The sequence below is a fragment of the Tarenaya hassleriana genome, unplaced genomic scaffold (genome assembly GCF_000463585.1).
Source record: "Tarenaya hassleriana unplaced genomic scaffold, ASM46358v1 Cleome195, whole genome shotgun sequence".
In the NCBI taxonomy this organism is placed as follows: Eukaryota; Viridiplantae; Streptophyta; class Magnoliopsida; order Brassicales; family Cleomaceae; genus Tarenaya; species Tarenaya hassleriana.
This window is the reverse complement of record NW_010965336.1, coordinates 52,139-62,107: the sequence shown is the minus strand read 5'-3', so window position 1 is coordinate 62,107 and position 9,969 is coordinate 52,139. Positions and strand designations below refer to the sequence as shown.

General features: G+C 44.8%; 1 protein-coding gene across 1 annotated transcript; it reads right to left on the bottom strand.

Moving 5' to 3' along the window:
* Positions 1–1,109: 1,109 nt before the first annotated feature.
* On the bottom strand, positions 1,110–2,348 carry LOC104811348. The gene is made up of 3 exons (XM_010538010.1): positions 1,835–2,348; positions 1,563–1,726; positions 1,110–1,277 (listed from the first exon to the last, which is right to left on the bottom strand). The coding sequence occupies exons 1-3, from the start codon at positions 2,346–2,348 to the stop codon at positions 1,110–1,112; spliced, it is 846 nt and encodes a 281-aa protein (XP_010536312.1).
* Between the last annotated feature and the right edge of the window lie 7,621 nt (positions 2,349–9,969).

Here is a 9,969-nt window from a genome sequence, read left to right as displayed (position 1 = left end):
AACTAGATGCATGAAGAACACTATCATCAACCCTAGATCGATCAAACCATATTCCTATGTGAATAATACGATCTATTCTATCGATTTCGATCCGAAACTAAACCCATATTCCTATGTAGTTCAGAATCTGAAATAATTGGCCTAGGGGTCAGCAAACACCAATCGAATAAAGCACAAATCGATAAAACCGAAACAAATCCAAATCGCAACCAAGTTAGGGTTCAAACATACCCAAAACACAAACGAATCCCTAATCCACAGCCGTGGATCTACTCACGGTTCATGGAAAAACACTGAGTAAAACTAGAAACAGAAAGAAAAGAGGGAGAAGAAAGGCTCATGTCGACAACAAAGTGATCTTCACGTTCCAGCTCTCCTTCTTCTTCTCGAAATCCCGTTTTTACTCCTATTTCTCTCCCCAAAGCTCTCCAAAGTCTGTATAAAGTATCCCCCCTCTCTAGGACGTCTGTAGAGTCTTTTTATAAACCCTAGGCGGCGTTCCCGAAGTCATACTCCCGTTCCAACTCTGAAAATTCGAATCTGGGCTTTCTCTGAGTTTTGACTCGGACCGAGTCAGTACTCTGACTCGACCGAGTCAAAACGAGACATAAGGATTCAGCCCAGCCCAATCTTCTGACTCTGGCCTTCTGACTCGGACATGTTGACTCGGGGTAATCTGACAAGGACGTTCTGACTCGGTCTCCTCGTAACAGGCTTGAATTGGGCAATTTTCAGCGTGTTGACTCGGCCCAATCTCCGTTGTTAACTCTGGCCAAGTCAAGGCAGGAAGTTCTTGATGTATTTCATCCTTTTGGCTCCAGATTGCTTCCTTCTTGGTCCAAATTTCATCCAAGACCTGTAATCCAATAAAAACACAACCAAACCGAGTTTCGTAGCCTAACACGCCTATAATGCCTACAAATGAATATGATCCTCATATAAATCCTATAAAAACGTCCTGGAAATATAGAGAGAATTAGGAGTTATCATGTGACCTAGGACTTCCCTGTATTGCCTAAGCAACTTGGTGAGTTTTTCTACGTGATCCTCATCTAGTGCATCATTAATGATAACGGGGTAAGTAGAATTTGTGCCGAGGAAGACGTACCTTAGCCCTTGAGGTAGAGTTTCAATTCCACTTGCGGGGCATGTTTGGGATCCCAATCAACATGTGTATCTCCTCTTGGGGCTTGAGGCGCGTCAGACATGGCTTGAGTGGTCGCGAGGAGGGCCTCGAAATGCAATTCTTCCGTCTCAGGTACACATGGGCGGGTCGCCTGATAATCCGAGCAGTCGCTCGTTCTCTTCGAAAATGAGTCGATTTTGCTCAGACTTTTCGGGCGGTCCGCCTGAAATGTCGGGCGGTCGCTCGTTTTCTCCGAAAATGAATCAATTTTTCTCAAACTTTTCGGGCAGTCCGCCCATTCTGGCGAGCGGTTGCTCGATTGCCCAGGGAATGAGTCGATTTTTCTCAGACTTTTCGAGCGGTCCGCCTGATAATCCGAGCGGTCGCTCGTTTCCCTCTGCATCAGTCTGAAACTAGGTGATTTCCGGCGGGTCACCTGAAATAGTTCAGAAGCCTCTTTTTCGGTTTCTTGACCGTCCAGTGCCCGACTTATCTCCTCGATCTCTTCCCAATTGCTATATAGACTTGCTTCTGTAGCCATTAGTGACACTTCTAGCGGGTCTACTTCGCGGAATTCTCCAATCACTTCTTCCGCCATCGCTTCAAGTATATCCGCATAGCATACCGTATCATTTGTCGAGGGTTGCTTCAAATTCTGGACGAGTGTAAATTCGACTGTCTCATCTCCGATTTTCATCGTTAATCTACCAGATCGAACGTGCACTACGACATCCGCTGTACTCAAAAATGGTCGGCCCACTATGATCGGTACCTTAGAATCCTCATCCATATCTAAAACTACAAAATCCACCGGCACATAGAATCCACCGATCTTGAGGGGTACGTCTTCTAGAATGCCTGCTGGATATTTGATGGATCGGTCCGCTAATTGCAAGGCCATTCTCGTGGGCTTCAAGTCGCCTATATTCAACTTCTTGTAAATGGATAGCGGCATTAAACTCACGCTAGCTCCAAGATCACATAGCGTCCCATCAATCTCGATGTTTCCCAACTTGCATGGTATAGAAAAACTCCCCGGATCAGACATCTTCGGGGGGAGTTCATGCTTGGTGATGGCTGCACTAATCTTGGTGCTCAATGCTATGGTCTCTTTCTCGACCACTCGCTTCTTTGTCAAAATATCCTTGAGGAACTTCGCGTATGACGGCATTTGAAGGATTACCTCATGGAAATGCATTGTGATCTCCATCTTCTTAAGCATTTCCGCAAACCTCCCGAATTGGTTGTCCTCATTAAATTTCTTTAGACGATAAGGAAAAGGTATCGGGGGTACCTTAGGTGGAGGCGGGATGTAGGCTGGTTCTTTCTCCTGTTCTTGTACCTTAGGTGTTGGGTTTCCTGGGATCTCATGAGCGAATCTAATTCCTAAGAGATCGATTCTAGGGTTTGCGCAGCGGATATAAAACAAAAATTTTAATGAAACCCTAGAACCATGCTACTATTGAATCATAGAAACGTTAGAATGCTTACCTCAATCGATCCGGGGCCTGTATCAATTGATCTGTTCGTCCGATCACTCTAGGCAGGAAGAATACCTCGCCCTCTACACGTATCCACACGTCGGGATGGATTCCAACACCTTGGAACTTGTCTGCTAGGACTAGAGATCTCGATCTCTCTTGTGTGCAAGGTTTTTGGAGGCTTAGGGTTTTATTTTTCTTCTTTTTTTCTTCACTTAAAACCCTAGAAGACATTCTCCTTATATAGACTTTCCAAAAATCCTAATTTGACAAGGAATAGATTACTAGGAATCCTAATCTAATTAGGTTTCCTAAACCTATTAGAATTTTAATCTCATTAGGTTTCCTAGATGTAATAGAATTCTAATCTCATTAGGATTCCTATACATAATAGGATTCCTAATCCCATTAGGATTCCTATTCCAATTAGGAATCTCAATCCAATTAGGATTCCTAATCGGGATAACATAAGGCATGGGCAAGCCACCTTATCTGATTCGACTGCTTTCTCGTTCACTGAGTTCGACTGTCTGAAATAGAGGACGTTCGTCTATAGTGCGGCCACACATTTCTACAGTCTTGCTCACACGAGGGGCCCAGCGATATCTCTCTCTTTTACGAGAGGTACAAATCCCGTCTTGACTATCTACAATTCAGTACATGATTCGTTTCGTACCTGATACACGCCTTTATAGTCCTCCTGTTACGCAGGACGTTTGACGTAATCAAAGCACGCAACTCCTCATGTTGGATTCTGTAGATATCTCAGGTCTTAGGATCCAATCATGGAATCGTCGTATGAGATTCAAGTCATGACGCTAGTCCATGTGGCAATCTCATGCGGGTCAGTCCAGTATTCCGTTCTGCAACGAATACCTATGATTGTGATCGTATCTAATACATATGATCATCTATGTGATCATCAATCACACATCATACTAGTCTTATTATGTCGTTATTCCCATAATGACACAAGACTAGGGAGTTTAGTATCATTCATAATGATACATGGATTTCATAACAGATCTAGCATGCAGGAACATGTAATGAACAAAATACTCTCATAAAAAAAACATATAAAAAGTATCAATACATCGAATGTTTCTGAACAAAGCTCATAATCAGTACATCATAGAGCACTAAACCAACATTAGGGATGTCTTCCTCTACCGCCTTACCTTTTTCCTCTCTTGTTAGCTTCGGAGGCACTACCTTCTCAACCATCGGAGGTGTAATCTCTGGAAGTTGTTTTCCACTCCTTAGCTCGACTGCATTGATGTGCTCACGGGGGTTCACCTCGTTCTTACCGGGAAGCATGCCTTGCTGTCTTGATGAGGAGGAAGATGCAAGTTGGGCCACTTGATTGTCCAAGATCTTCAAGTAAGTTTGTACTTCCTCCAATTGCTTCTTGAATGCAACTTGCTCATTTTCAATGTTTCCAATAGGCACTCCTTGTGATTTTTGGCCTTGGAGAATTTGGAATAGCATGTCCTTGATGTCCGGGTCTTGCTCCTTAGGTTGCGCTTGTTGTGGCCTATAGTTGGAATTCCTTTGATAACCTTGGCTCCCTTGACCTTGTTGTTGGTACTTCGGTTGAAAACCCGGAGGTCTTTGGTTGTTCCGTTGGGGTTATTCCTCAATCCGGGGTTGTATAGGTTGGACGGATGAGTGTATTGATTAGGACCGACATAGTTGGCTTCTTCCACTTCTTGATCAACCATATACATTCCCGGTTGAATTTGCGCTGGATTATGATCTTCCACAGCAGCCACTTGTTTGGCGTTGGCGAGTTGAACCTTTATCTCAGCAAGGTCGGCCAACACTGCCTTATAAGGGCTGCATTCTCTCCCACATCACCTTTCACGGAGCTTCTCCTACTGAACTCGTTGGATGTATGGCTGCGTCCTTTGGCTAATTTTGCAATTGTCGCCCCTTTCACTGAGCTTCTCCTACTGAACTCGTTGGATGTATGGCTGCGTCCTTTGGCTAATTTTGCAATTGTCGCCTCTAACTCTTGAAAAGGGATGTCATAAATAACGCCTCCACATGCCGCATCAATCCAAGAACGGGTGTCATCCTTCAACCCATGGATAAACATGGATAGAAGGTAGTCTCTTTCCATTCCATGGTGAGGGCACATCCTTTGATATTCCTTGAAACGTTCCCATGCATCATGGAGATTCTCCCCATCCTCTTGCACAAAGGCATTGATCCGATTCCTCGCATGTTGAATCTTGGAAGGGGAGTAGTATTGCATAAGGAACTGTTCTTCCATCTCATCCCATGTCGAGATAGAGTTTGGCTCAAGAGTGTAGAGCCAATCTCTAGCTCTCTCCGTAAGCGAGTAGGGGAAGGTTTCAAGAAACACATCTTCTAAGGTAATCCCCGGTCCCTTCTTGATTGCCTTACAGTTCATCTTGAAGTTTGTAAGGTGAGCATTCGGGTCCTCGTTTGGTCTCCCACGGAAACTCATATTGTTGAGCATTTGAATGCATTGCGGCAGGAGTTCAAAATCTTCTAGAGGCCCCCGGCTGATGCATGATAGCAACTGAGTGTGCTTCGGTTGTGTGTACGTTCGAAGCGTTCTAGGGGGTGCTTGGACTGGACCCCTTTGAGCATTGGCCCCTCTCAACAACTCTTCGGCCATGTCAGGCTGTTCTCTTCGTGAGTTGTTCTCTCTCAGCATTTCTTTGCCCATTCCCCACTGTCTTTGCTGTCTCCGAGCGAAGCGCAGAGTCCTTTCTATTTCGGGGTCGAAGACGAGTTGTTCTCTACCGGTTGTGCTTCTTGTCATGCACTGGAAGCTGCATACCAAAGAGACAAAACGAACCGAAAGTGACGTTGTGAAACGGTTATGTCACAAATTTAATGAAAACCTAGAACCATGCTTCTATGAATCGTAGAAACGTTAGAACGCTTACCTCAATCGATCCGGGGCCTGTCTCAATTGAAGAATCCGTTTGATCACGAAAGGGAGGAAGATTACCTCGCCCTCTACACGTATCCACACCTCGGGATGGATTCCAACGGTTGGAACTTGTCTGCTAGGACCCGAATCAGCTATTCGGTTTTGTGCTTCGAGAAACCGAGACTTCGATCACACTCTTGAACCTCTTGGATCTCACCAAAAGTCTGTCAAAAGAGTTCTAAAGTCGGCCAGCAAAAGCTCTAACTTAATTAGGGTTTTAATCTCCTTCTTATAAGGTGATTTAACCCTAATTCGGTCTAATTTCGAAAAACCCGAAGCCTGGAACGGACGGTCCAGAAATGCACGTGGACCATCCGGTCCACTAACGCAGACTGTCCGTTCTGCTTGCTGGAACGGACGGTCCACGTGCATTTCTGGACCGTCCGTTCTGGGCTCGGGGTATTTTCGTAATTGAACCGAAATTAGGGTAAAATCACTTTATAAGAAGGAGATTAAAACCCTAATAATGAATGAGACTTTGAGCAGCCGACTTTTGGAGTTCTTGGAGGATTTTTGGTGAGATCCAAAAAGCTCAACAAGTTCTAAGTCTCGTTTTCTCGAAGTGCAAAAACCGAATAGAGATTTGAGTCCTAGCAGACAAGTTCTAATCGTTGGAATCCATTCCGAGGCGTGGATACGTGTAGAGGGCGAGGTAATCTTCCTGCCTTTCGTGATCAGACGTGTTCTTCGATTGATACAGGCCCCGGATCGATTGAGGTAAGCGTTCTAACGTTTCTACGATTCATTAGAAGCATGGTTCTAGGGTTTATTAAATTTTTGTTTTATATCCGCTGCGCAAACCCTAGAATCGATCTCTTAGGAATAGGATTCGCTCTAGAGATTCCAGGAAACCCAACAGTGGTATCAGAGCCTGGTTGCTCTGTTTTGATTTCGTAGAACCCGATCACGCATGTTTTAGGATTTGAATTGTTTGAATCCATGTTTGCTATGATATCTATGCATGTTTGATTATTGAATCTAGTGTAGATTGCATGTTTCATGTTGTATAGAGTGCAGGAATTCAAATTTTGGGTGTACAGAAGAATTCAGATTAGTTTCGGGTCTGATCGGGGCCAAGAACGCGGGGAAACGTGATCTGATCACAGAGACCTACCCTAGACCGTCCGTTCTGGGTAAGCCAGACCGGACGGTCCAAGGGTGACCGACTGATTGGCACAGAACGGAAGGTTGGACCCAGAACGGACGGTCCAAGGGTGACGGACTGATTGGCACAGAACGGAAGGTTGGACCGTCCTTTCTGCCATGCAGAACGTCCGTTCTACTAGGCTGAACGTCCGTTCTGACTTCTGAAGTCGAGACCAAACGTTCTGCTAGCCTGGAACGTCCGTTCTACCTCTAGAACGGACGGCCCAAAGTCCAGATTCCGAAAAATTCCGTTTTCGAGGTCCGATTATGCAATCGTTGCATAATCTGATCAACTGTGACTCAAATAGACATGATTTATTCTTATGGATGGTCCATAGTGAATGAATGCACGTAACTTAATCGAGATATTAGATATGCTTGATTTAGTAGGAGCTCCGGGATTGGGATTACATAATCGAATGGATGGTCTATTCGGATTATGAACAATCGTTGCACAGAAACCGGTTAGATCTAGAAGCTCTATAAGTAAAGCACTTGTCAAGGCCTCGATCGTACGTGTCATGGGCCATGCCAAAGCTGGGTGTGTCGTATTATCTTGTTGAGACAAGATGGAGAAATGGTGGTTCTCATAGCTTGAAAGTAGATGCTTGATCTAAGTGTGGTTTCGAAAATCCCCATAGGCGGTCTCTAGCAAGACACTATGACTACCTATCTCGAATAGAGTTTGTTTGTGATCATACGAACGCCAGTGATGATTCCGGCTGATGATCCTTTTGTATCGCGATATCATATGTCGAACATAAGGCATGGACCAGCCACCTTATCTGATTCGACTGCTTTCTCGTTCACTGAGTTTGACTGTCTGAAATAGACGACGTTCGTCTATAGTGCGGCCACACATTTCTACAGTCTTGCTCACACGAGGGGCCCAGCGATATCTCTCTCTTTTACGAGAGGTACAAATTCCGTCTTGACTATCTACAATCCAGTACATGATTCGTTTCGTACCTGATATACGCCTTTATAGTCCTCCTGTTACGCAGGACGTTTGACGTATTCAAAGCACGCAACTCCTCATGTTGGATTCCGTAGATATCTCAGGTCTTAGGATCCAATCATGGAACCGTCATATGAGATTCTAGTCATGACTCTAGTCCATGTGACAATCTCATGCGGGTCAGTCCAGTATTCCGTTCTGCAACGAATACCTATGATTGTGATCGTATCCAATACTTATGATCATCTATGTGATCATCAATCACACATCATACTAGTCTTATTATGTCGTTATTCCCATAACGACATAAGACTAGGGAGTTTAGTATCATTCCTAATGATACATGGATTTCATAACAGATCTAGTATGCAAGAACATGTAATGAATCAAATACTCTCATATAAACCATATAAAGTATCAATACATCGAATGTATCTGAACAAAGCTCATAATCAGTACATCATAGAGCACTAAACCAACAATCTCCCACTTGCTCTAATCATGAACTGCTAAACATCTAATGCCCATATCCCTAACATGACCCTCATGCTTCGACGAAGGGAGAGGCTTCGTCAACGGATCGGCAATGTTGTCATCTGTCGACACTCTGCAAATGTGCACGTCTCCTCTGTCTATGATCTCCCTGATGAGGTGAAATCGTCTGAGTATGTGTTTGGATCGTTGATGGGATCTGGGTTCTTTCGCTTGTGCGATCGCTCCATTGTTGTCACAATACAGAGCAATGGGGCTATCAGCACTCGGAATGACACCTAAGTCACCAACAAACTTTCTGATCCGAACAGCTTCCTTTGCTGCGTCCGACGCTGCAATGTACTCAGCTTCTGTAGTAGAATCTGCAACGGTTGCCTGCTTGGAACTCTTCCAGCTAACAGCGCCTCCGTTTAAGCAGAAAACATAGCCAGACTGCGATCTGTAGTCATCCGGGTCTGACTGGAAACTAGCATCGGTGTAACCCTTTACAGCGAGCTCGTCTTCCGACCCACCGTATACCAAGAATACATCCTTAGTCCTTCTCAAGTACTTCAGGATGTTCTTGACGGCGATCCAGTGCGACTCACCTGGATCTGACTGGTATCTACTCGTAATGCTCAACGCGTAGGATACATCTTGTCGAGTACAAAGCATGGCATACATGATGGATCCAATTGCCGCAGCATATGGAATCCGGTCCATGCGTTCTCGCTCATCAGGTGTCATAGGACACTGACTCTTGCAGAGAACTGTGCCACTGCTCATCGGTAAGGTTCCTTTCTTGGAATCTTGCATCTTGAACCGTTTCAAGACCTTATTGATATATGTACTCTGACACAATCCTAGAAGTCGTCTCGATCTATCTCTATAGATCTTTATTCCTAGAATATAGGCCGCTTCTCCTAGGTCCTTCATAGAAAACTGCGTTCCTAGCAAAGACTTAACGTCTTGCAAGGTAGGAACGTCATTCCCTATAAGGAGAATGTCATCCACGTACAGCACCAGAAATACAACTGTGCTCCCACTGACCTTCTTGTAAACACATGGCTCGTCTTCGTTTTGTGAGAAACCAAACCTTTTGATTGTCTCATCAAAACGAAGTTCCAGCTCCTCGAAGCCTGCTTCAGTCCATAAATGGACCTCTGAAGCTTGCACACCATCCTCGGGTTCCTTGGATCGACAAAACCTTATCCTCGGTCAAGTTCCCGTTAAGGAAGGTGGTCTTGACATCCATTTGCCATATCTCATAGTCATAATATGTGGCTATGGCAAGTAGGATCCTGATGGACTTCAGCATAACTACGGGCGAAAACGTCTCATCATAGTCAATACCATGAATTTGACGGAATCCTTTCGCCACAAGTCGTGCCTTATACGTGTGCACGTTGCCATCCATGTCGGTCTTCTTCTTGAAGATCCACTTGCATCCGATGGGTTTTATCCCTTCAGATGCATCAACCAAAGTCCATACTTGGTTGTCTGACATGGATTGCATCTCAGACTTCATAGCATCGCGCCATTTCTCGGAATCCGGACTAGCCATAGCCTCTGGGTATGTAGTAGGCTCGTCATGTTCTAGTAACATGAGTTCCTCATTCCCAGTCACAAGAAATCCATATCTCGTTGGCTCTTGGCGAATCCTGCCTGATCTCCGAGGTTCACTCGTCAAAGGTTGAGTCACAACCGGCAGTGAAACAGGTTGAACATCTTCAACTTGTTCACTCGGCTCAACGTCTACTTGCTGCTCTCGAACTTCCTCAAGTTCGATCCTACTCCCACTGACTCTTTTGAAGACGAA

What these genes read in the sequence shown, in the direction of transcription:
- LOC104811348 (XM_010538010.1), bottom strand. Translation starts at nt 2,348, where the DNA reads ATGCTTAAGAAGATGGAGATCACAATGCATTTCCATGAGGTAATCCTT. An exon ending in CGTAGTGCACGTTCGATCTG is followed by an intron (nt 1,727 to 1,834) that starts GTAGATTAACGA and finishes ATATACTTGAAG; the next exon opens with CGATGGCGGAAGAAGTGATT. An exon ending in AGGCTTCTGAACTATTTCAG is followed by an intron (nt 1,278 to 1,562) that starts GTGACCCGCCGG and finishes TCGGATTATCAG; the next exon opens with GCGACCCGCCCATGTGTACC.